Consider the following 25,522-nt stretch of genomic DNA (forward strand, 5'->3'; position numbering starts at 1 on the left):
ATGTCGGTATAGCGAAGAAGACCCAGTCTAGGTCTGTTACATCTGCTGCAGAGGAAATCTCAGAAACAGTTGCAACTGGACATTTTGCTGTGGCCCCAACTGCATTTTGTGAGGAGCCTTCTAACACCTTGAAAGAGTAGCCTGATGTAAATAAAGTCTTTTTGCAATGTTTGGGAGTTTGAGAGCTAAAGGGAAGAAGTCACTGAACATTTTCAAAAGGGTGTGACTTAAATAAAAACATCTCTGCCCTACTGGGACAAGGAGTCAAGGTTCCTGAAAATCTTTCTGGCTACATTTGGAGGTTTGTCCTCCTAGGAGCTTTTGATGTGAAGTTTTATCCTACTGAAAAACCTAGTGAAGCTCGGTTTGGCTAAAGCTTCAGACCTTGCCCACTTGAAGACATTAGTCCTTCAAAAAAATTCCGAACTCATAGATTAAACCAAAATGAGCCTACCAACTTTGCTTAAAATATGGTCAGAAACAAAGCACACCTATGTCGGGGTCATCCACAACCTTAGTCTCTGGTGAACCAACAACTTGTATTTGCCCACACTCAATTGCCAGTCACTCTCAGAGGGTGATTATGCCGTGATCAATCGCACTACATTGACGTACATTGATTTGTTAAATCCCATTTATTACTTCATCTGATTTACTACATTCTGGTGACATCTAATCAATAGGATTTTCTCTTTTTAACTAAATTAGTTTGGGAGTTGAAATAATATATCTCATTTGTTTTTAAAAGACGTTTAAATAGATATTTTCAAGAGAATGTAGACTCGGTAGACTCCAAATGTTCCCTATGGGAAGCGTATAAAACTGTCCTTAGAGGGGAACTGCTATTGTATATTTCCGGAAAGAAGAAAGAGGGGCGTGCTGAGATTGATAGGGTACAATCAGAGTTGCTTGTGCTGGAGCGGGAGGTGTCGCTTGTTTCCACGTCGGAGGGACTGCATCGTTTGCGCCTCCTTAAGGATGAGTACCGGAGCCTGGCCCGGGATAACGCAAAGTCAAAATTGGCAGATACCCAGAGTAGGGTGTACGAACACGGGGATAAGGCCGGGAGGCTGATAGCCTGGTTGGAGAAAGGGGATTGGGTGTCGTGGTTGGTTCCGGTGCTGCAGCCCACTGGGTCAGATAAAATCACGAACCCGCAGAAGATTGTGGATGTGTTTGCCGGCTATTATAGGAAGGTGTATGCGGCCGAATGCAAATACTCGGAGTCCGAGAATGCAGACTTGATCCGTGACATTCCGATGCCCACTCTTTCGGACGAGGACAGGTAGTTCCTTGACTCTCCCCTCACAAACGACGAGGTGGCGCAGGCGATTAGAGGGGTTCGTTCTGGTAAGGCTTCTGGCCCTAATGGGCTCCCCGTTGAGCTCTACAAAGTAAACACAAATAAGTTGGCTCCCTTCGTCAGAGACATGTTTGTGGAGAGTAGGGAGAGGGGTCAGCTTCCGTATGATCAGCGTGTTGCGAATATCATAGTCCTGCACAAGGAAGGCAAGCCGAAGACCGAGTGTTCTTCATACCGGCCGATCTCCTTGTTAAATGCCGAACCAAAATTCTTGGCAAAACTGTTGGCGACCCGTCTGGTAAAGGTCATCACAACGCTGATTCACCCGGATAAGTCAGGTTTTATGCCCCGCCGGAATACAGCTCTTAATCTGCGCAAGTTACATGGGGTTCTCGGAGGGGCATCTCAAATACACGAGCCAACGATTTTGTTGTCCTTGGATGCCACCATGGCATTCGACAGAGTGGAATAGCCCTATCTTTTTGCCGTCCTGGGCAAGATGGGCATAGGCTCGGAGTTTGTTTCTTGGGTCCGTCTTTTATACTCCGGTCCACTTGCCCGAGTAGTTGTCAATAACCATAAATCGGCTGATTTTGCGTTGGGGAGGGGCACCAGACAGGGATGTTCTCTCTCCCCGCTGTTATTTGCATTGGCACTCGAGCCGCTTGCGGCTTGGGTCCGTTGGGACAGGTCGATTAGGGGGCTTAGATGGACGCCCGAGTGGGAGGACAAGATATCGCTTTCTGCGGATGATATTTTGTTGTATTTTACCTCCCCTCGGACTTCGCTCATAATATTTTTAGACATTCTGGCGGTGTTTGGAAGATATTCCGGCTTCGCCATTAACTGGACGAAGTCGGTCCTTTTTGTCTTCAGTGGTGATCCCCCGGAGGTTCCTCCAGGTTGCCCGGTTAAACTGGAAATGGAGGGATTTAAATATCTTGGCATTTTTATATCCTTGGACCCTCAGAGTAGGTACTCCAATAACCTGCTGCCGCCCCTGGTTCGGCTCGGACGTGATGTGACCCGATGGAAATCGCTTCCGCTCTCCCTTCTCGGTCGTGCTGTTCTGTTTAAGATTATGGCTCTTGCTCGTTTCCTATACGCGCTCCAAAACTCCATGGACCCGGTTCCCTCGTCGTACTTCAGGGAGGTTGAGTCTCTCCAGTGACAGCTTCTTTGGGACGGTAGGCCCCGAATCGCATTTGCGAAATTGACGTTGCCGTGGTATGACGGGGGTATCGGTCTGCCTAATAGCCATAAGTATTATTGGGCGTCACAACTGGCGGCGGTTAATCAGTCCATCTATGGCTCGCCGCTGGATCCCGGCTATGCTATGGACCGCGGTCAGGTTCCCGGGGGAGAGTTTACTAGGGCACTGTATGCTAGACGTGGCCGTTTTCCCCTGGTGAAACCAGCGGCGGTTGCTGTTCAGGTCTGGCACTAGGCTAACCGCTCCCTTAAATGGGAGGGGAAGATCACACTGGCTACACCTCTCTGGAACTCTGAACGCTTGGGAAGTTTATGGAAGTCCAAGGGTTTTGACAAATGGGACTTCATTGGGATTTCCAGAGTAGGAGATCTCTGGGGTAAGGATGGCATCCTTCCGTTTGAAACTTTGCAGGAACGGTATCAACTGCAAGGGAATGAGAGGTTTGGTTACCTCCGGATTAGGCTTGCGCTGCCTGCTGGTATTCCCCGAGAAAGGACGCTCCTGGAGGCTTCCCCATTGGAGGATCGAGTGTTGGACGGTCATCTTCCAACAAAGAAGATCTCCTTGATTTATAAAAAACTAGTTAATCACACGGAGGATCGCCTGGTGGTTCTTAGGGCCCAATGGACAGCTGATGGACTGATCCTAGATGAAGAAGACTGGAGGGAGGCTGTGGCCTCTCCGAGGGATGTTGCAATCCAAATGAGACTCCGGCTGGTTCAATTAAAGATCCTCCATCGCTGCTATGTTACTGACCCACGAATGGTACAAATGGGGTTGGCTGCGAGCGACGCGTGCAAGAGAGGATGTGGTGAGATTGGAACGTTCTTTCATATGTTATGGGACTGTGCTCTCATTTGGGGGTATTGGTCTGCTATTCATGCCAAGGTACGTGAGGTGTGGGGAGTGAGCTTTGAGTTGGAGGTGCGGCGGTGTCTCCTGAATGTTTGGGATCCAACTGGCCTCTCGTCCCATGGAAAGGTGTGGGCCACATTGGCATGCGGTATTGCCAAGCGTAATGTCGCTCAATTGTGGGGGGCGAATCAGCCGCCTACTGTTGGGAAATGGATGGAAGATTTGGATTGGTGTATGTTTAGAGAGCGGGCGGTGTATGTGGCCAGGGGGAGACCCAAGAAATGGGGTAAAATTTGGGGGCCCTGGAATATGTATAGGGGTGATATATGCGCTCCTCCTGCCGCACCGGACGATCCAGTAATGTCGGAGGACCCCTGAACCCGTATGTAGTTATTTCTGCTCTATTTCTTTGATCAGGAGGACATCTATATATGTAATGCGTGTTAAGATGCAACCCAGTGTCTTTATTATATGTGTTTATGATTTCATTTTGTGTGCATTAATAAAAAAGAATTACAAAAAAAAGACGTTTATTGAGTTTTCACAAAGGAAATACACAGATACCAACAAACAACATAATTTAAGAATGTGATGTGCCCAGCTAGATTCTTAAATTATCATGCATTAGAGAGCGTTAACATAATATCTTAGAGAGGTTCATAAAGGCCTCAATACTGCATACTTTAGTTATATTGAAGCTTCATATATATATATATATATACACATTTAAAAAATAGTGGACCAATACAGTGGTGGCCGGTATGGTATGGGGGTGGCGGGCGGGAAGGGGAACAAAATAACTCACTTACCTGATAGCCCCGTCTCTCCACCATCTCTCTCATGTCGCGTCTCCTCTGCTTGTCTTCCAGGAAGCACTTAGGTTTCCCTGAGCCAATCACAACTCTGTAATGAAGCGTTGTGATTGGTCTGAGCATTGTGGTTCAGCTCTCAGACGGGCAATGAGAGCCTGGGCATGTTTCTCCACCCAGGCTATAAGGCAGCCTCGGTGGAGAACATGCAAAGTGCACATAACATTTTGCCATCATGTGCACTTTAGAATGCAGAAACCACTCCTCCTCCCCAACGTCAGGGAAGCCAAGCCCCGTCCCAAACTGATGATACTAAAAATAAAATGATAATATTTTCAGTTACTATAAAAAAAAATCTTTTACACTGCTCATGAGTAGTGGGGCGACATTCCTCCACCTTAGCGGAGGAGCCCCCACTAGACCAATAAGTTTCACTGGTCAAGTTGTGGAGGCATTGGTGAATTAGATTAATATGGTTAGATTTACCTAATGTTATGAGTCAGTTTGATATACGAAAATAAGTCAAAGAGAGAGAGATAAACAAAGGAAGTGAGCGATAACGGGGAGGCTTTAAGAGGTGTTCCAGCCACTAGAGAAATTGTGGCAATATTAATGATGTAGAGAGAATCGGTTGATACAGGTCAGTCATCTATGCAACCAATGCAACAGGGTTCTGAAGAGTTGATTGAGAAAATAGTTGGTCATTGTGGTATCATTTTCTCCAGTTAAGTATCCAGTTTGTTCCTGATTGAATGGGATGATGAGATCCACAGTAATTGTTGTGTCATAATATGTTCAACACCTCTGGTGTAGCACAAGTATTTCACAATGGGTGGATGTGTATCCAGATGTCATTGGAATACAACATCTTTGTTAAAATACCCCTCACACACCAAAAGGGCCCTTGGTGTCATGCTTCATCATCGGGGTCTTCCCGTCCCGCTGCTACATATATGCTACCACACTGATAATGTAGTATGCTTATCAATAGGGGGATCAATGCCTCATGAGCCAGCATAAGACTGAAGGGTATGGTGGGGTGTCAGTGTGCCCCTAGCACGATTGTGCTTCCTCCTTCGTCCGCGGCTTAGTAGCATATATGTGCTGTAATTATTAATTGGTAGTTACTCACATAGTTCTTTTTTCACTTTTTTGTACATACACTTTTTTTCTACCTATGTGGAGAATACATTAGTGAGTGACAGGGGGATCTCCCCTAGGTCCTGACGAAGAGGCCCCGTGCCTCGAAACATGTTGACCCACTTAGGAGAGAGAGCCCATTAACCTGCTCTATCTCTCCGTTTCACTTTTTCCTTTTAATAATACCAGCCAGTGTTTAATAAAACTCTTTTTTCCACTAGGCCAGGTATTTTTTAACTCACACCAGATATCACCCCTGACCCCACTGACACTCACTCCCAACACATAGCACCTCCATCTAAAAGGTGCTCCAGCGTATCCGCTTGTCGCAGCACTGCCCCGCCCCGCAGCGGGACGGAAAGACCCCGATGATGAAGCATGACACCAAGGGCCCTTTTGGTGTGTGAGGGGTATTTTAACAAAGATGTTGTATTCCAATGACATCTGGATACACATCCACCCATTGTGAGGTGGCCCTTTCTGATTAACCTAAAACCCTGACAAGAGGAGGACGTGCCCACCTCGGTGCCCACCGGCATCACCTCTTCACTCCCCCCTTTGATTTCCTTAGTAGCACAAGTATTGCCAACAAGAGCAAACTATGGTATAAGCCAGGTCTTTCCATGTCCAGAGGATTGTTTATAGGTGAGTGGGAATGTAAAGTATAGGAGAAATAGGCCAGATTTGCACGGACCAATTCTTTTACTACATAACGATGGGCCTAAGACATTTCTAGAAGGGAGGAAGCCAAATATTTTTTTGATTTTGTCGTAGATCTTATCCCAGAATTCTTTTTGGAGCAAAATAATATATTTCTTAACTGTAATGTTGTGCATGTACCACGTGCATTTTTTATGAAGAAGGCCTTTGCGCTTTTGTCAAGCTATGGGGGATCATGCCAAGGATTCCTCACAGAAACAGGTTTACCTTATCGGAACTACATTGTTGTGGCGTAGCAGGAGCTCAGCCACAGTTCCAATCAAAACTGCAGCTTTTCTCATGCATAGCAAACTGGTGTTTCCTACAGAGCCTCACCCATTAAGTATGATGTGTGAAAATTCTTATGCTATCTGCCATCTTGATGAGATTTATCTGCAGAGTTATCTCAGCTCAAGATGGAGTGGAAGCTAAACGGTGGCTTCTGTTTTAAAAAACATGTTCGCCAAAGGCGTTTCCACTGGTGCAAATGTTTGCAATACGGCTATGATTGCCCAGAGAGTAGCAGCTTCAAAAGGAAATGATTTTTTTTGCAGATTATAAAGTCACATCCAATATAAAAAATAGACAATTACTAAAGAAGAAGTTGTTAGAGTTGGGTTTTGGTTCTAAACTCTGGTCTGTAATTCAATATGTGGGCTGAAGATCACCTGAAAAAATCATGGAAACTTACCAGGTGTACGTCAAATCGAAAATGGATTGAAACAGGTATGCCAAATGGCCCTGTTATTTAATAAATTATTGATAGTAGATTTGCCATGATGAATTTTAGAAAAATGATTGTCCTGTGCCTAAGCGTCAGGCCTTTCCCCTAAGACATATAACATACTCATACAATAAAGTTTTACCTTCATTTTATTTTAAAGAAGTCATATTTTTGTTTCAAACTTTCCTAATAAAATATGATACATATCATAAAACAAACAATGAAGGGGTCATTCGCCTATATATATATATATATACATATATATATATACCAGACCTTTCTGTTTTTGGGTATCATCACGCATCTATCAAGCCCAAAGCATTCCCTTCACACTTCCTTAAACCATAGGGGACATCACTGTCAACTATATACTGTCTTTAACTGCCATGCACCAATCCATACTCGAACACCTTGCTGCTATTTCTGCAGAGCCGTGCACTATCTCGTCTTGCTACAATCAGATCTTTAATCATAAAAAAGCTGAATATATTTTGGTGGAATTTAATTCACCCATACACAGCAGCATCACTCTCGGTGATCCATTCCGAGGCCTACCCTAAATCAAGGTTAACAAATGCACCACTTGCACCCAGAAAACGTGCATTATCAGACATTGCCAAATGATTTGGAAAAAGTTATCCTTGTAGTCCAGGCCACTTAAGCACACATCATCTGTTGCTCCTCAGTCTTTAACAACAATGTACATTTGTAGTATATCCGACTGAGAGTTCTTATCGGCAGGAGATACACTTTGCTACCTCCCTTAGATACATTAGAGTCTCCATCCACTTTGTGCCCAGGTTCTCTTCCGTTCTGTATCACAGGCCAGTTCAAAATGCACTCTTCACTTTTAAGAGCATGTTCAGGATTAGGAAAGCATTATCCCTGAATACATACAAGTTGCATACTTCCGAGACTAGGGGTAAAAAAAAAAAAGAGCACATGTACATTTTAATATTCTCAGAAATGTTGATAAGGAAGTGGCAAGTCTATGTAATGCATCTTTTCTCATATGGACAGTAACTTGTCCAGAGTTACTGTACAATTAATGACCGGTAGTTTATAAGTCACACACCCTGCCATTTTCATCAGCGGGTTCATTAGAATCCTGTGTTCCAAGGGGAAGGCGTCAGGGATGCCTTCCTTGCCAGGTCTAACCTATAAAAATGTTAAGGCATCAGATTAACCCAACTGAAATGCTCATGCAGTTGTTGAGATGATATAAAACCTTGTAGCCCCCCCTCCCAAATATCCCCGCGTTTCAAGATGCCACTGCGGTGTTACTTCCTGAACCTCTGCATTTGTCCATGGGCAGCAAGATTTGCACTGGTCCACAGAGGATTCTCTAGAGTTGAGCCCCCATTGTGCCCGGCCTTTTCTGCGCCTGTCTTCCAGGTTCACACAACTGACTGCATGGGCTGACACAGGTCAGCTTTCAACCAACCTCCAGAAAGGCAGGTAAGGTATTCACTCACCGTAAACTCACGTCTGTCAATTCTGAACAATGGATCCTGCTGAGATGCAAAAATCCACGTATTTATTAAAAGTAACTCTAAGGCCCAGTGATACTTCCGGCGCGGTAATGCACCCATCTTATATACCAGCCTCAGAACATTTACGCATGTGCCCCTGGGTCCCTTATGCAATCTAAGCATTGAATGGCATGAAGTGAAAAAGTCTTCTAGGCCAGAAAAGGTTTGTTCTGGAGAAAATGTAAACAATTCGAAAGTGTACCAGTTTTGGATAATGGCCTAAGAGAGACATCAGGGATGTCCTCCAAAGCAAAGCGTCATTTTGGGACTGCAACAGTAGTACCACTAAATTTTCAAAAACATTTGCCTAGCCATGCTCACCTGTAGCCACGTATATTTGAAATCCATTCGCCCTGTATGAAATGGGCAGCAAAAGCACTTAACGTCTTTGCTGGATATAATGAAAAAAATCAGCTTACGATCAAATTATCATAAACCAAAAAAATCACACTTGGAAATAATCTACCTAAAGTATCAAATGCATTTATTTATAAAGTTTTGTATCAAAGAATGTCAACTGAAAATTGTCATTTTATAGGATCATTGAGGAGCGCCATTTCATTCTAAGGCTCCTCTGGAAAAAACAAGTACACGTATAAAATTGAAAGTGCTGGTCATAATTAAAAGCTTATCAGGTTTTAATATCAAATATAGAGGGTACTCGTTCTCATCACTTGAAATTATTCAAAACAAAGAAATGCTCGATATTCATTCATGGTTGTGTTTGGGATGGATGATGCAGCAGTTTTAACATGCTCGCACCTGCTTATCCTACGTTACATTAAACACCTCTCTCTGTAAGACTGGAGATGACTGTGAGACAGATCTGAATAGTGAGATGGCACATAAGCGCGGCAGGCAGCATGCCTGACTATCAGGGACAACTTAATCAATCATCACATTCTTAAAAGTTCATATATATCTCCCCTTGAACACCAGAAGCACAGACGAGGTGTCACGGATAAATTCCCCGAAGGTAATCTGGATGGAGAAGACTTTACACATCACACCCTGCATTGTTCTAAGTTGAGCGAGGATGAATGCAGTAGACTAACAGAAGCTGTAAATCAAAATATTATCTCTTCCTTAGAAATAATGACTAATAAGCATTTATAAAATCAAGCCTAGAGTACAGATTAGATTGATTACTTTGGCAGAGTGGAAACGCAAAGTCTCTCATGACCAGAAACTATGTAAATCCACTCTCATATTAATATTCTAATTTACTTATTTTTGCTTTTGCAACTCATGATGCATCTTTTTCAGCCACGCAGTCTGAATTTTAGTCATATTTCAACCATCTGGAGAATGTAACTACCACGAACTGAATTTGTTTATAAACTATTCATCTTCAATGGGCCTACTGATTGCGACACACCAATATACACATATATTTAAATAACTACCCATCACAATAACGTTTAAAGGAATTTCAGTTACTTTGATCTGCAGTCAAAATAAAGCCAACGTGTGTGACTGAAGGTGGAGCTGACCTTTGGAATGATGAGAGTGCAACCTAAACTGTTGCCAATCTTAAACATCATTGCTCTACTGTTTTTATGCAGAATCCACATTTTACAGTGTGGACTCTTTTAGTAAAGTATGGCATATTTATAGCATGGAAGAAATATCTAATTCGCTGCTTCCCATCCCCCTTCCCCATCTCATGTGGATGACCCTGTGACCATTTTCCGCCCCCGGCACCATTATACGCCACTGCTACGCTCCTGCGATATTGGGATACGATCAGTCACCAATATGGGACCATCACATACCCCTCCCCACTCGCCCCCATTCTAACATATCCAGACTTTCCAGCAGGTACAATGAACAGATATTTTGAAGATTGGAGTTGGGGGGGGGGGTTCTCCCACTATTAGGGGTCCTTTATGAGGATAGGGCTACCTTCACAGTCGGTACTGGCTGCAAACCACGGCGCCCAGAGTACCAACTGCGAGAGCTGTGCCCCCTCCCTGAGCTGCATGCCACGTTAAGGTGAGGCCATTTTCCTGAAACATACGGTTATCATAGTGAATCTACTTTGAGACACGCCAGAGGAGAAAAGGATCACTGGTTTTGTATTTTCTTTTTCGTTTTCACTGTTTTCCTATTGATTTGAAAAAAACTCTGTAATTTTCATGATTATCGATTAACACTTTATATAGTAATTGTGGATGTATTACCTTTGCAAGCAGCAGCACACGTTGATCCTGACGAATGCTACGACACCTCTATTAAGGGTCAACAGGCTGAAACATCTAGACCCTTTTTCGTCACTAACTCGCAGGTATATGTTACCCCTGCCATAGCCCTGTTTGTAATCCTGGCCCCAGGTTTTGTCAATAAAGGTATATCACGTACCTGGTAGCCTGTTTTATCTTACCTTTTCACCATCAATATACTTTTTTGCGCTGCGCATCTCACCTAACCTAGTTTGCTATTCACCATTGTTGGATTTAGTATATCCTAAACTAGGAAACAAAACATCCCTGAGCTCCTCGTTCTCAGTGAGGGGGTTGTAGCCCGTGGCGGGACTAGGCATCCCGTCACGAGAAGAATCCCAATAATAAAGCATGCCACCCATGGTGGGTGAGGGATTTCATCCTAATAAAGGGACACCCCAAGGGACGCTAAAGGCTTTCTCCGGATAGCCTCTCTTACTTTTGTTTACAGTTTAGACCCGAGGGTTCTATATTGTGTTATTATTAGTAGACTGGGGAGCTACCCTTTGCCGGTCTTAAACATTCTCCTCTGACCCCCTCTTCCCTCTTGTGTGTATACAATTAACATTCACCCACACCTGGAAGAACCCGCTCCCATCGAGCCTCACACTATGGCGGTGCAAGGTTTGGCATATTTACTCCATGGAGTGGCTGACTGCCATAATCAATAGAATGGTTAGGTTTGAAAGAATTTGGTCGCTGTTTAATACCTATGTTAAGAGGGACAGGGAGGGGATCAACCTGAATACCACCATGCCTGATGTTCTGCGACGATCACATCTAGGATGACTTTCAACGTCTGATGGAGACTCTGAGGAAGAGGAGGACGATCCCTTATGAATGTATCTTTACCACGTGATTATATATGACCGCAGTTTGTACATTTAACTAAGACTGTACTATGCCCTGTAATGTCAATGCTGCTATTTTCTGTTGTAAACACTCTGGATTACTACTACAAAAAATTAAATAAAGTGTTAACAAATTTATATCATTGTTTCTTCGGGGACGACCTCTTGTTAGACCACCGCACCTTCGTGCACGTGACTGGGACTTCGGACAGACATTACTGGCTACACGCCACTGTCTCTCATTACATCAGGACGACCTGGGCTCCACAACGCATTCACCCACAGCAACACAAACTGGTGCACCTGGTACACTACATGGGGGCCGGCGGCCACTTGGTACGATGGCTGTACACCGGGATTAGGACTCATGCTGCACTCTCCCTTGACACACTGCGAGAGACTTGGTCACGGGATACAGGGGAGGAATTGACAGACACGACCTGGCGGTTGGCCCTGGAACATCCAAGGAGGGTCTCCAGAAACGTGAAATTTAAATACATTCAAGCCATGGTCCTCCACAGGGCTTACCTCACCCCGGTGAGGATCCACAGGATGTTCCCCAACGCCTCCCACCAGTGCCCACAATGTGGGGAGGACGAGGCGGACTTCCTCCATATGCTTTGGTCGTGCCCACGGCTGAGAGGGTACTGGAGCGAGGTGTGCCAGACACTACGAGAGATATCTCAGATACAAGTGAAGGAGAGTGCACTGTATTGCCTGGCGGGATCCCGGCCTCGGCCCAAGCCACTAAAACCCAAGTTGAGATTCCTGGACTTAGCCCTCCTCTTGGCAATTAGGAAAATCACGATGCAGTGGAAGTCCCCGAGAGTGCCTAGGGTGAAGACATGGCGAACGGACGCAGTGAAATGGGGTAGAATAGAATGTGTTGCCCTTAGGAAAGAGGAAGAAGGTGGGAGGCGGAAAATTCCGATGGCACTGGAATGGGAGGCCTTGCTGTTAGAGCTGGATGGTATGGACCGGCCCCTGTCCCAGGACACATGAGCGCACTGAGGCCATGAGGGAACATTGTAGATGGTACAGGGCACTGAGGTGGGATGGAGGGGGTCGAAAGAGTTAATACTACATAATCCGGGTAGAGAGTGAATGGCGCTGGGGAGCGCAGGACGATCTTACAGGAGAGATTGAGCACCAGGGTTAGTAGGGTGGGGGAGGGACAGTTGGGGAGCGAGTGGGTGGGTCTACGAATGCGTCCTGATAATACCAGAGACATTTCCCATTGTACGCGAATCCGGATGGGAACGATCTAGGGGACGGAGCTTTGCCCTCTATTTGTAGACTGGAAGAAAATTGAAAAACGTGATGTATTGCATATCTGATGTGAATTCTGTACGCAATTGTGATGACTATACATTCACGAATAAACAAATTTATATCATTAGTCCTTTGTGAGATTCAAAATTACCTTCTAGAATTACCCTTTTAAATGACTGTCACCTCTCTAGGTTTGCGCTTCAGACTCTCCAGCCGCGTCAGAGGTCGGCCACTTGTCGGTTTCTTGCTCCCATCTGCGCTACTTATTCTACTCTCTTTTTGAAGGTTCTTCAGAAGCTCCATCAGCTCTCGCTTCTCCAGATCTGCCTGCACCAGGTCTTGCCGATGTTGTCTTTCTGCTGCCATGAGGGAGTGCACGTCCGACATCATCCGCGACACCTGGCTCTAAATGCACAAGACCAAGGGTCATTACTAGACTGAGGCTAGCGGGATACAATAGTGAAAGAATGCATTTAAGAGAACAAAATTATCACTTTGCACATAATGGCTTCTTTATTAGTTAGACTGCAGATGATAAGTATGTACATGTTAAAGATTGTTCAGATAAAACTGAAATCTTTAACATTCCCTCCTCCCTCTGACCGGAGATCAAAAAACATTTGAAATGGCTAATATCAATGCAAAAAACAGCTATTTTCGCTTAAATAAAACGCTTGTCAGACACAACTTTCAAAGACCTGCAAAGGAGCCAGTTTACAGGAGACTTTAGCATTCTAAGGTCCTGTGAGATGGGCATTGAGGCCAAAACTGCAAGACCTCCCTGCCGTTTGTTACAAAAAAAATACAGTGTTAGCAGGATAATGTATGGATTGATTATTTGTATGTGTGCTCATTTTCTCTATTCTTCTACTTTGTCAATAAAAAAAGATTGCCTTTGCATGTTAAACTTTAGAAATAATTAATGTAGAGTTGTGCACCCTCATTGCTGAAAAGAGAGAAAGAGAGAGAGAGAGAGAGAGAGAGAGAGAGAGAGAGAGAGAGAGAGAGAGAGAGAGAGAGAGAGAGAGTATATTTTTATATTAGGTCTAATTGGGGGGGTGGATCGGCTTTCTACTCTGCATTAATGCTGGACTTTGATAATTTAATACTTTTACTGTCAGCTGTGAAACCTTTATTCTAGTGCTGTACATGTTATCACACCCTGTGATCAACATCCTTTTGGAAAATCAATGTGTGCTCCCTGTGAATCAATGATAAAGTCAATGTCTTGGTGATCAACACAACTGAGAAAAGCAATTGCTGGAGGGCACTTATCCACGGGGAGCACTCTGGGAGACATTAATGCAGGCTGACATGGCTCCAGGTGAGTACCCATTCATAATAAAGAAGTGATCAAGGTGGGACACTTGGGGGTCCGGAGGGTCATCAAGAAAGCCTTATACACTGCACACTGATCTCACAACTATTTATTAATATTGGGAAGGACATGAGAGTTTGGGCATGGGTAAAGGAGGAGGGGATGCGAATTAAGCTGAGACTTGTGCGGGGTAATAACTTAGAGACCTTCCAGGAACCACAATATTACCTTGGAGTAGGGAGGGCTCAGTTTCTGCAATATGCCAGACAAGCAAATACAGCAAGAGAGCTTTAGTCGGAGTTTCCAGAGCCCAGGCAAACACTGTAAGCATTATTAACACTGGTTGGAGGGAAAAAATAATAATTAATATGTATAGGGCCTAAATTAATTTGCTCCATGTTGTTCTCTGGCGCAAATTTTCATGAAATATGGTCACACAGGTTGAAAGGAATTGCACATAGTCATAACTGGGTTATTGTGTCTGACAACATTTCATAAACAGGGCGGGATAGATTTACATCAATTTATTTTTGAAATAGGTGGTTTGGAGTGAGAAATCACAGGGCCAGCGAAAAGGGTGTGGCGTAGCGGTCAGAGTGGTAGACTCCGGAGCGCGTGGCTCATGGTTCGACAGCTCAGCAAAGCATCATGTGACTCTGGACAATAGCCATTTAATCTCCACGACGATCCCCCAGCGCCTGGATACACTTAGGGGTGATAAATTTGCACTTTACAAATGTGGAATTATGTATTATTACTCAATTCACCCTGCTCAGAAGGAGGATGTTACATAGTGATTTCCGCCACTCTTCTAATCCAGCACCTAACGAGTGCACTGTCTCTTAAGCGATCCAGCTTTCTGATCTACTTATGTCAACAGTCTTCCTGCCAGTTTAGTTTCTCTCCCACCCCCAACAGTGACCTTCTCCATGGTTAGAGTCAGATCATTTCTAGAATGCACGATCGCATGCAGTGGGCATTTTGGAATAGTTACACATAATAATACATGCACTACTAGTTGTTGCTGTTCCGCAGAGCTCTTTTGCATTATAGCCTTTGTATAAAGCGTTCTTGCCCCTCATGAAGGCCGAACGAATGAGTACAAGTAGATGTATTAAACTGATGGTTAGTGGGTTCTAGTGCTAGATGCTTAGTAGTACTCATTACAGTGAAGTATTTAAGGAGTGGACATGAGGTGAAAATCCAGAGCTCCTTATGAAGCAGCAGGATTTTCTGGACTGCCTAGATCATACAGGGATTCTGCAAGTTGTCTCGCTTAAAGGAAAGTGTCACGGACGGAGATCCGCTCTCTCAGATCCCTTCTTCTAAAGAATGGAATGGAGTGTCCCATATTTTGCTGCTTCAGTCATAAGTTTGTGTTGGTATAAGTTGTTCCACCATGGGCTACTGAAGGAAAGAAAACCCTCAGCTTCATCGAACTAGTATGATCTAGTAATCATGCCGCTGAAGAGGGATCCAAATAGTGCTCTAATCCAGTCATGAGCAGCAACAGGGATGCAACTAGACCCGAACTTTGAGGGGGGGCTAACACTCCCAGCCAGGGCTGGCCCTGGCACTGGTCGCACACGGTGAAACAGTCTTTTTTTGGACGGAGCCTCCCCATTTCCTCCTTCTCCATGAATTCCCTCACTACCACTCACCAACAATGCACCTCATCTCTCTAAAGCACCTTTCTGACAAACATTTAATTTTTCTTATAGCGCTACTCATAGTTTACTCGCACTCAGTTCTGTGATCTGCATGGTACACATTCTTTGTAGCAGGCACATTAACCGTCTGTGCTGTGTGGGTGGCAGTAGTGGCCATGTGGTGAGTGCACGGTGAGCGATGCGACAGTATGAAAGTAGGGTAAGAGGAGTGACTGCAGGGTGAATGAGGGGCCCATATGAATTTGGGTGCCGATGTAAGTGCAGAGTGTGATAAATTAATGCATGGTTAGTGATGGGCTTGTTTGAGTGAGTTTGCAGATTGAGCAGTGAGGGGGACAGGTAAGTGAAGTATAACATGAGTGCAGGGTGAGTAGTGTGCTCATGAAACTGCAGGGTGATCTGTGAGTGCATGTAATCAGTGTGAGTGGATTGTGACCGCTGTGAGTGCAGGGTGAGCGTGAAAGTAAAGTGCGAGAATGAGGAGTGAGTTGTCTGAATGCAGGGTGCAGTCCCAGACACTGGAAGTAATTCAGCATGTTATTGACAGCAGAGTAGGGTTTCAGATATAAGTTAAACTATTGCTATTGTGGCTTTAATCAGGTATCAAGTGTAGAGGAAATAAATAATGTGCTGATCCTGCAACAAACTTTATGATTAGGGTTGCCAGCTCATTATTTTGATGTCCCAGACGGTACAAAAATAAACAGTCACCTAAAGCCGTATTTTCAGCACCTATCTGTGCATACTTCGAACAGCAAATATACATAGAAAAACACTTTTAATTGTGTTCTAGGGCTGCCGGAATGATCGATGACTGATAATTAAAGGGAGCAAAGACAAAAAAGTCACATTACAAATTAATACATGCTTTATTATTTATAACCCTATTTAGTGTCAAGACAAGGTATTTGCAGGCTCTTTAAACAACATATGGCTGGGGAGGAGCCGCACCAGCGACCAAGATGGCCGCTTAGGTACCGGCTCCACTGGCCCTCCGCTCCTGATCCTACATCCTGTTGCCTATCCTGTGTTCCTGCCTCACCTTTGGGTGGGGAAACCGCTCCGGTGCCCGGGTGTGAAACTCCGGTTTTCGGCTGAGACCGGGCCCCCCCGTGAGCCACCTGTGAAGTTTGCGGCCTGTTTCTCTCAGAGACTGGGACCTCGCGTGACGGCCTGCCCGCCCTAGAGTGCAAAAACAGTGGGCACTGGGGCGGGACAGGGCCGGTCTGGTCGGAGGCCGGTCTGGTCGGAGGCCGGTCTGACTTGGCCGCGGGTCCCTGGCGGGATCAGCGGCTGACGAGTGCCGCAGCTGTTGAGGGGCACTGCACTGAAGGACCCTGTCGGGGGCTCAGTATTACTGTACTCGGGCCGGGCTGGATTGTTGATGCCTGGCCCGAGGGGACATTGGAGTCTGGCCTGCGGTGACGTCTCGGCTTGGCCTAGAGGGGAGTGAGGGCGTCCCTGGAGCCCCGAGTGCTTGGGCCTGCGGGACAATTGGGGTGCGGGCGGCCCAGGCCTCTGGCACAGAATCTGGCCTGCTTCTGAGGTGGTGCTGCGGTGACCAGCGGCGATTTTGGGCCTTTCTGGCTGAGCCCCGGGAGCGCTTCAACAGAGTGGATCGGGAGCTGATTGCCCGGGACCGGAGGTCCCTGCGGAGCGGCAGGTCGGCCGCTGGCTGGATTGCGACGCAGGGAACCTCTGGATTGTTGGGGCTGCCTGGGGTCCATTAGTACTTTTGCGCAGAGGGCCCTGACTCTATCTGCTCTTTGATTGGGAGCAGTGGTGAGAGGGGGACGGAGAGCCGCCTCCTCCCGGGCCTTGGCCGTTACGGTGGTGGATCTCACCGCGGGTCATTTTGAGAGGCCGTGGATGAGATTGCTGTCTGGACCTCCCCTTGAGGAGATTGGTGGTCTCGTCCCCTGGCGAGGTTCGGGGGGTGTTCTGGAGTGGTCTACCGGTGAGGGCTGGACGTGGACGACGGTGGTGACCCTTGGCCCATCCTGATTCGGATACCGCTGAGGCGCTGTCTGTCTGGAGGAGGAGGCGCGGCGGTGGGCTGCTTATCGAGTGGTGTGATGGCGGCGAGAGTGGACTCAGATAAACCGGGGGTCAAGTCATCGAGAGGGGCCAGGCAAATCCAATCTAATCTAATAAACTGGATCGCTATACTTTGCCCAAGGGATCGCCGGGTGAGACCAAGAAGGGGTCTGCGGGGGGTCCGGAGGATATCCCTGGGACTGCAGAACCTACTATGGCGGAACTTATGGCCGCGATCACAGGAGTGCAGACGTCTCTGGGTCAGAAAATGGAGACAATGGACGGCAAATTAGATACTGTCACCATTGAAATGGGACTTTTGCGGGCAGACCTCACAAAAACCAGCGAGAAAGTCAAATCTCTGGAGGTGAAGGCCACGAGTCTTATCGACGATGTCAACGCGTTGCAGTAGGAGGTGCGGGATCTTCAGAAGTCAAGGGATCTTACTGACCGGAAGCTCGATGAATATGAAGGGCGGGCAAGGCGCAATAACATCCGCATTTTAGGTGTGCCGGAGAAGTCAGAGGGTCCTACGCCGGATTTATTCGTGGAGAATCTCGTCCTCAAGTACTTGAAGCCTAAAGGCCTGAGCAACTTCTTTACAATTGAGCGGGCACACCGGGTCCCGGGTGGGAGACCCAGACCTGGGGTGAACCCCCGTCCCATGATAGCCAGACTTCTTAACTTCCGAGACCGGGATGTTATTCTTCAGGCGGCTTGTACCTCGGGCCCGTTGGCGTTCGAGAACGCATCCCTCCTCTTCTTCCCGGATTTCACCCAGCTGGTACAGAAACAACGGCAGGGCTTCTTGTTGGTCAAGAGGAGACTGAGGGACAAGGGTGTGAAATATGCAATGCTGTATCCGGCCCGTCTGCGAGTGGAACTAAATGGTAGGACTTGGTTTTTTGACAATCCTGAGGTGGCAGCAGACTGGCTGGACAGCTCCCATGGGCTGGAGTCCGGGACAGGTGACGCGGCGGAGGCGGCAGTACAAGAGTGTGTAAATGTGTGGCCGTGGGGACTCGCTATGACTCTTAAGTAGCTTTTGGTTCCACAGGAGCAAATATTTGAATCCCCTGTTTAGCATAGTATAGTTTGCTTTACTCGTTCTAATTGCTATTTTACAGGGGGGGCTGTGTGGTTCGGGGGTGGGAGGGTGCAGCGGGCCTGTAAGTGGGACCTCCTCAGTTTACTACCTTTAGTTAATCTTTGGCTAGCGTAGGTTAGTTGGGGGTGACAGGCACACTGCGAGTTGGGGATGAGCGTAAGCTGTAAGCAGGGGTGCAGGGAGGGGGGCTGGTGGGGGGTGTTCGGGGTTTGTTTTTGTATCATTGTATGTGTTTTTTTTCACGCTGGGAGCTATCACGCTATTTTGTTTTTTCTAGGAATGGTGATGTCCTCCGTTAAAGGGGTGGTTGGGATCTCTGCCTTGAGTTGGAATGTGAATGGGTTGGGGGATAAGATCAAGAGGGGTATGGTTGGCCAGTTGATTCGGAGGCACTCCCCAGATGTGGTGTTATTGCAGGATACCCATCTTATGGGAAGGCGGTGCATGGCTCTCCACAGGGGGGGCTAAAAGTTGGTTGTGCACGCTGGCTTTACAACTGGGTCGAGAGGGGTCGGGATTTTGGTTAAGAACACCTTCCCTCTGGCCATACAGTCCACCTGGACCGATAATAGGGGTAGATATGTCGGCATTTCGGGGCTGTGGGAGGGGAGAACTGTAACCCTTTTGTCTGTTTATGTTCCTCCGGCCCTTCAGGCTGATGCCTTTCAGGATCTGTGTAAGATTTTTTTGACGTTGCCTGTTGGGTTGTTGATTGTTGGTGGTGATTTTAATGCAGTTATGGATGGGCAGGTTGATAGGTGTCCGGCTCGTGAGTTGTTGTCGTCCCGGAAGTGGTTGGCTGATTTTGTGGAAACTGTTGGACTGATTGATGGATGGAGGCTTAAAAACCCCGGTGATTCTCAATACACTCATATCTCGGCTGCGCACAAATCCCTATCCAGAATAGATTATGTACTGGTGCCTGCGGCTCAGGCTGCGTGTATCCGGGTGGTGCGGCACTTGGCTAGGGGGGTTTCGGATCATTCACCTGTTTGGATCAGTTTAGACCTTCGCGGGCGTGATGTGGCCAGGGTCGCTCCTATTAGTGCTTGGCGGTTCCGAGACCCAGCGGCTAAGAAGGAGATAGTGCGTGTGGCCGACAGATATTTTCAAGAGAACGTAGAATCGGTGGACTCCAAATGCTCCCTATGGGAAGCGTATAAAACTGTCATGAGAGGGGAACTGCTCTCGTATATTTCTGGGAAAAAAAGAGGGGCGCTCTGCGATTGAAAGGGTGGAATCAGAGTTGCTTGTTCTGGAACGGGAGATGTCGCTTGCCTCCACCCTGGAGGGACTGCATCGCCTGCGTCTCCTCAAGGATGAATATCGGAGTCTGGCCCGAGATGGCGCGAGGTCGCAACTGGCAGATACCCAGAGTAGGGTGTATGAGCACGGGGATAAGGCCGGGAAGCTGATTGCTTGGTTGGAGAAAGGGGACTGGGCATCGCGGTTGGTTCCGGTGCTGCAGCCCACTAGTTCAGATAAAATCACAAGTCCACAGGAGATTGTGGATGCGTTTGCTGCCTACTATAGGAAGGTGTATGCGGCCAAATGTAACTATTCGGAGTCCGAAAATGCGGACATGATTCGGGACATTCCGATGCCCGCTCTTTCGGAGGAGGACAGGGAGTTCCTTGACTCTCCCCTCATAAACGACGAAGTGGCGCAGGCTATTAGAGGGGTTCGTTCTGGTAAGGCTTCCGGTCCTAATGGGCTCCCCGTTGAACTCTATAAAGTCAACGCAAATAAGTTGTCTCCCTTCCTCAGAGGTATGTTTGTGGAGAGTAGGGAGAGGGGTCAGCTCCCGTACGATCAACGTGTGGCGAATATCATAGTCCTGCACAAGGAAGGCAAACCGACGACGGAGTGTTCTTCGTATCGGCCAATCTCATTGTTAAATGCTTAGCCAAAAGTCTTGGCAAAATTATTGGCGACCCGACTTGTAAAGGTCATTACGATGCTGATTCATCCGGACCAGTCAGGTTTTATGCCTCGCCGGAATACGGCTCTCAATCTACGCAGGCTACATGGGGTCCTGGGAGGGGCAGCTCATATTCACAAGCCAACGGTTTTACTATCTCTGGATGCCACTATGGCATTCGACAGAGTGGAATGGCCTTATCTTTTCGCTGTCCTGGAGAAGATGGGTTTTGGCCCGGAGTTCGTGTCCTGGGTCCGACTTTTATATTCTGGTCCATTGGCTCGAGTAGTCGTCAATAACCATCGATCGGCTGACTTTGCTTTAGGGAGGGGCACCAGGCAGGGATGTCCTCTGTCCCCACTGTTATTTGCATTGGCGCCTGGGTCCGTTGGGACAGGTCGATTAGGGGGCTCTGGTGGACTCCCGAGTGGGAGGATAAGATATCGCTTTATGCGGACGACATCTTGTTGTATCTGACCTCCCCTTGAACTTCGCTCATAGTTTTTTTGGATGTCCTGGAGGTGTTTGGTGGGTATTCCGGCTTCGCCATTAACTGGGCGAAGTCGGTCCTTTTTGTCTTAAGTGGAGATCCCCCGGAGGATCCCCCAGGTTGTCCGGACAGACTGGAAACGGTGGGGTTCAAATATCTTGGCGACTTTATATCCTTGGATCCCCAGAGTAGATACTCCAATAACTTGTTGCCGCCCCTGGTCCGGCTCCGACGCGATGTGTCTCAATGGAAATCGCTTCCTCTCTCCCTTCTCGGCCGCGCAGTCCTGTTTAAGATGATGGCTCTGCCTCATTTTCTATACGCACTTCAGAACTCATTGGATCCGGTTCCCTCGTCATATTTCAGGGAGGTTGAGTCTCTCCAGAGACAGCTTCTTTGGGATGGTAGACCCCGAATTGCATTTGCGAAATTGACGCTGCTGTGGTACGACGGGGGGTTCGGCCTGCCCAATATCCGCAAGTATTACTGGGCGTCACAGCTGGCGGCGGTTAATCATGCCATCTACGGTTCGCCGCTGGATCCTGGCTATGCTATGGACCGCGGGTAGGTTCCCGGGGGGGGGGGGAGGGGGGGTTTACTAGGGCACTGTATGCTAGGCGTGGGCGTTTTCTCTTGGTGGGGCCAACGGCGGTTGCTGTGCAGGTCTGGCATGAGGCCAATCGCTCCCTTAAGTGGGAGGGGAATATTACGTTGGCCACACCCCTCTGGAATTCCGAACGTTTGGGAAGTTTATGGAAGTCTAAGGGTTTTGACAAATGGGACCTCATCGGGATTTCCCGAGTAGGTGATCTCTGGGGTAAGGATGGAATACTCCAGTTTGAAACGTTGCAGGAACGGTATCAACTGCATGGGAACGAGAGGTTTTGCTACCTCCAGATTAGGCATGCGCTGCTGGCCGGTGTTCCCCGGGAAGCGACGCTCCCGGAGGCGTCCCCGTTGGAGGATCGAGTGTTGGACGGTCATCTTCCAACAAAAACGATCTCCCTGATTTATAAAAAACTGGTTAACTATACGGAGGATCCCCTCATCGTTCTCAGAGACCAATGGACTGCTGATGGATTTCTCCTAGATGATGAAGACTGGAGGGAGGCCGTATCCTCTCCTACGGTCGTTGCAATTCAAATGAGACTCCGGCTGGTACAACTAAAGATCCTCCATCGCAGTTATGTGACTGGCCCACGAATGGTGCAAATGGGTTTGGCTGAGAGCGGTGTGTGCAAGAGAGGATGTGGCGAGATTGGTACGTTTTTCCATATGCTATGGGACTGTGCTCTCATTCGGGAGTACTGGTCCGCTGTTCACGCCAAGGTGCGGGGAGTGAGTTTTGAGTTGGAGGCGTGGCGGTGTCGCCTGAATGTTTGGGAGCCAACTGACCTCTATTCCCATGGAAAGGTGTGGGCCACGTTGGCATGCGGGGTTGCTAAGCGTAATATCACTCAAATGTGGGGTGCGATTCAGCCACCTACGATCGGAAAATGGCTGGAAGACTTGGACTGGTGTATGTTCAGAGAGCGGGCAGTGTATGTGGCCAGAGGGAGACCCAAGAAATGGGGCACCATTTGGGGTCCTGGAATCTGTATAGGGGCGATATACGCACCCCCCCAGAGGCAACGGAAGATCCGGCATTGTCGGAAGATCTCTGAACCCATATGTTATTATTATTTGATGTACTTGAATTGATCAGGAGGGCGCTTTTCTTTGTACTGTGCTTTGAGATGGAACCCAGTGTATTTTTGTTATTTATTTTGTGTGCATGAATAAAAAAGAATTACAAAAAAAAACAAAAAAACAACAACACATGGCTGGCATTTTTCTTTGGGCAACCCTACTTTATATTCCTTTTCATGAAATGTATTCTCACACTACAGCAGTAAATGTAAATTACAAATGTAAGGAATAGGCAGAGTTGGGGCCCGGGGGGTACTGGAACCAGAAAAATAAACAAAGCCTTGGTAACCAGTTTACCAAGGTATGTAAATATGCAAATGGTCTTTGAAGACCTGTGAAAAACTAGGGCGTGCCGGAGATAAGACTCCAGACACTGCCCAGTCGAGCCCAGAGCAGCTTGAGCTGCAGCAGCCCGGGCTGAGACACACAACGGGAGGGGGCTGAAGCCCGTTTAGCCTTATGGGCGTTGTGCGCCTGAGCAGCTCGAACCGCCATCTAAAGAGAGTGGGGCAGGCCCCTGCACATCAGTAGTTGTCGATAAGTGGCAAGGAAATGCCCAGCAGAGTTGTACAAAGAAAGTATTTGGGGCTTAGATGGTGGATTGAATTATGGTGACACCCGAGAAACTCACCAAAAAGCTGGTAAAGAGACTAAATGAGATTGCTTGTCAGAACATCTGCGAGCTGCAAGTCACAGGTTTGAATGCTGATAAGATTGACCTAGGCGTTGACATTTCTCAGGTCAAAATAAGTTGCGGAATAGTGTTCGAAATTGGGTCTCTAGTTGGCAGAGGGATGCACCCTGTCCATGTAGGGACCACAATCCTAGTCAGGGTAAGTCAAATACGCAATCTAAATTAACCAGTGCTCACCCTCTGGTAGCTTGGCACAGAGCAGTCAGGCTTATCTTAAGAGGTAATATGTAAAGTATTTGTGCAACACTTAAATTACAGTAATACAGTGAAAGCACAGCAAAAAGACTGCACACCAGTCTAGAAAAATAATGAATGTTTATCTGAGTAAAACAAGACCAAAACGTAAAAAAGTAGAACTTAAGATGTGAATTTTTAAAGAATAAACTTAAATATTGTGCTTAGAGCTAATGGTGCTTAGTGTTTACTTGAGGTCCCGCTGGACCCGGGTAAATCCAAAGTTCAGGCAGACCGAGATGGAGGGCAGGCTGGCTACAGGACCCACGCAGGGCCAGCTGAAAAAGTACCTTGGATGGAGCAAGCGTCAACGTTCAAGACTCAATGCATCAGTTCCGATCTATGCAGTCTGGTAGATGTGTTGGTGCCGAGCCTCGCAGTCGGGTCCCACATCGAACTACTTATTATGCAGGCGCTGCGTTGTCGTTGAGCCTCGCAGTCGGGTCCTGTGTCATGGTCGAGCCACACAGGGATGTCCTCGAATCGGCGCTGCGTCAGTGTCAAAGGGTATTGCATCTGTTCCGATCGGCGCAAAGTTGTCAGTGTGTTGATTCTTGTAGAGAAACAGCTGCAGAACCCACTTTTCAAGGCCCAGGACTAAAGTGGCACCTCTTCGCAGGCCAGAACTCACAGTTGGCAGAGTCCAGCAGCTGAAGCAGAGTTGAAGGAAGTCTTTGATGGCCCTGAGACTTCTAAACAGGAGGCAAGCAGCCCACCCGTGGAGAACTTAGGTTCAAATATGTAGAGAGCAGGTCCAATCCTTCTCACTCCCAGGAAAGAAGCAGCTGGCAGCAGGTCAACAGACTAAAGCAGGTAGCAAAGTGCCAGTCCCTCATACAGCACAGCAGCTCTTCTGTCCTTATTTCCAGCAATGTTCTCAAATCATGGCATCAGAGGTCCAGTAATTAATCCGAATTTGGCCTTTGAAGTAGGGAGACTTCAAAGAGATGTTTTGAAGTGCACAAGGCCCTGCCTTTCCTACTCTAGCCCAAGACTCACCAGAGGGGGGGTATGCAACTCTTTGTGTGAGGACAGGCCCAGGCCTATTCAGGTGCATGTGTCAGCTCCTCCCTTTTGTCCGGCCTCAGGAGGAGCCATCAACATGCAGATGGCTGGTCAGTCACACATACTCTGCCTTTGTGTGTGGCTGTCTAGAGAGGATGCAGGAAGCCAACTGTCACCCACCCCAGATGTGTATTCCAGGGACAGGCAGAAAGCCCCAAATGTTTTTTGTAAGAAAATGCCAACTTTCCAAAAGTGAACAATGAGTAATATGCAGCTGTAATGCACTCAAAGATTCTGGTTTAAACAAATTTAGTCAATTTAACAAACTTAAATGAAGTTTAAAAAATCATGTGTGCACCAGGTAAGGGGCTTTGCAGGTCACCTGTTTTAAAGTGAAGAGGAAATAACCCAGAAAAGTATCCAGGAATAACTTGTGCACTACCAACAAGTCACATTAAAGTGTACACAACGTTATCAAAACAATAGTTAATGTTGTACTATTATTCTAAAGTGAACAACAGTAATCAAAACAGTTCCAAGGAATCCAAGACTGAAAAAAGATCTTCCAACAATGAGATTGATTGTGATCTGCTTTATTCTTGATAGTCGCAGATGAAATGAAGTTAAAAAAATAACGAACAAAACAACTTGTATTCAGCATAAACCAACAGAACTTAATATCTCCCAATGCATTTCGGCTTTTCACATAAGCCCTTCGTCAAGGGAATCTGCAATG

General features: G+C 47.0%; 1 protein-coding gene across 2 annotated transcripts in view; it reads right to left on the bottom strand.

The window, feature by feature from the left end:
* The window catches only part of LOC144828656 (RING finger protein 151-like), a 233,260-nt gene that overhangs the window by 18,732 nt on the left and 189,006 nt on the right, over positions 1-25,522 (bottom strand). For both annotated transcript variants that reach the window (XM_078687030.1, XM_078687029.1), the window contains exon 6: positions 12,772-13,025. In XM_078687030.1, coding sequence (XP_078543156.1) covers positions 12,789-13,025 — 237 coding nt within the window. In that variant the 3' untranslated portion in view covers positions 12,772-12,788. The remainder of the gene's footprint in view (positions 1-12,771; positions 13,026-25,522) is intronic.

The sequence above is a fragment of the Lissotriton helveticus genome, chromosome 4_1 (assembly GCF_964261635.1).
Source record: "Lissotriton helveticus chromosome 4_1, aLisHel1.1, whole genome shotgun sequence".
In the NCBI taxonomy this organism is placed as follows: domain Eukaryota; kingdom Metazoa; phylum Chordata; class Amphibia; order Caudata; family Salamandridae; genus Lissotriton; species Lissotriton helveticus.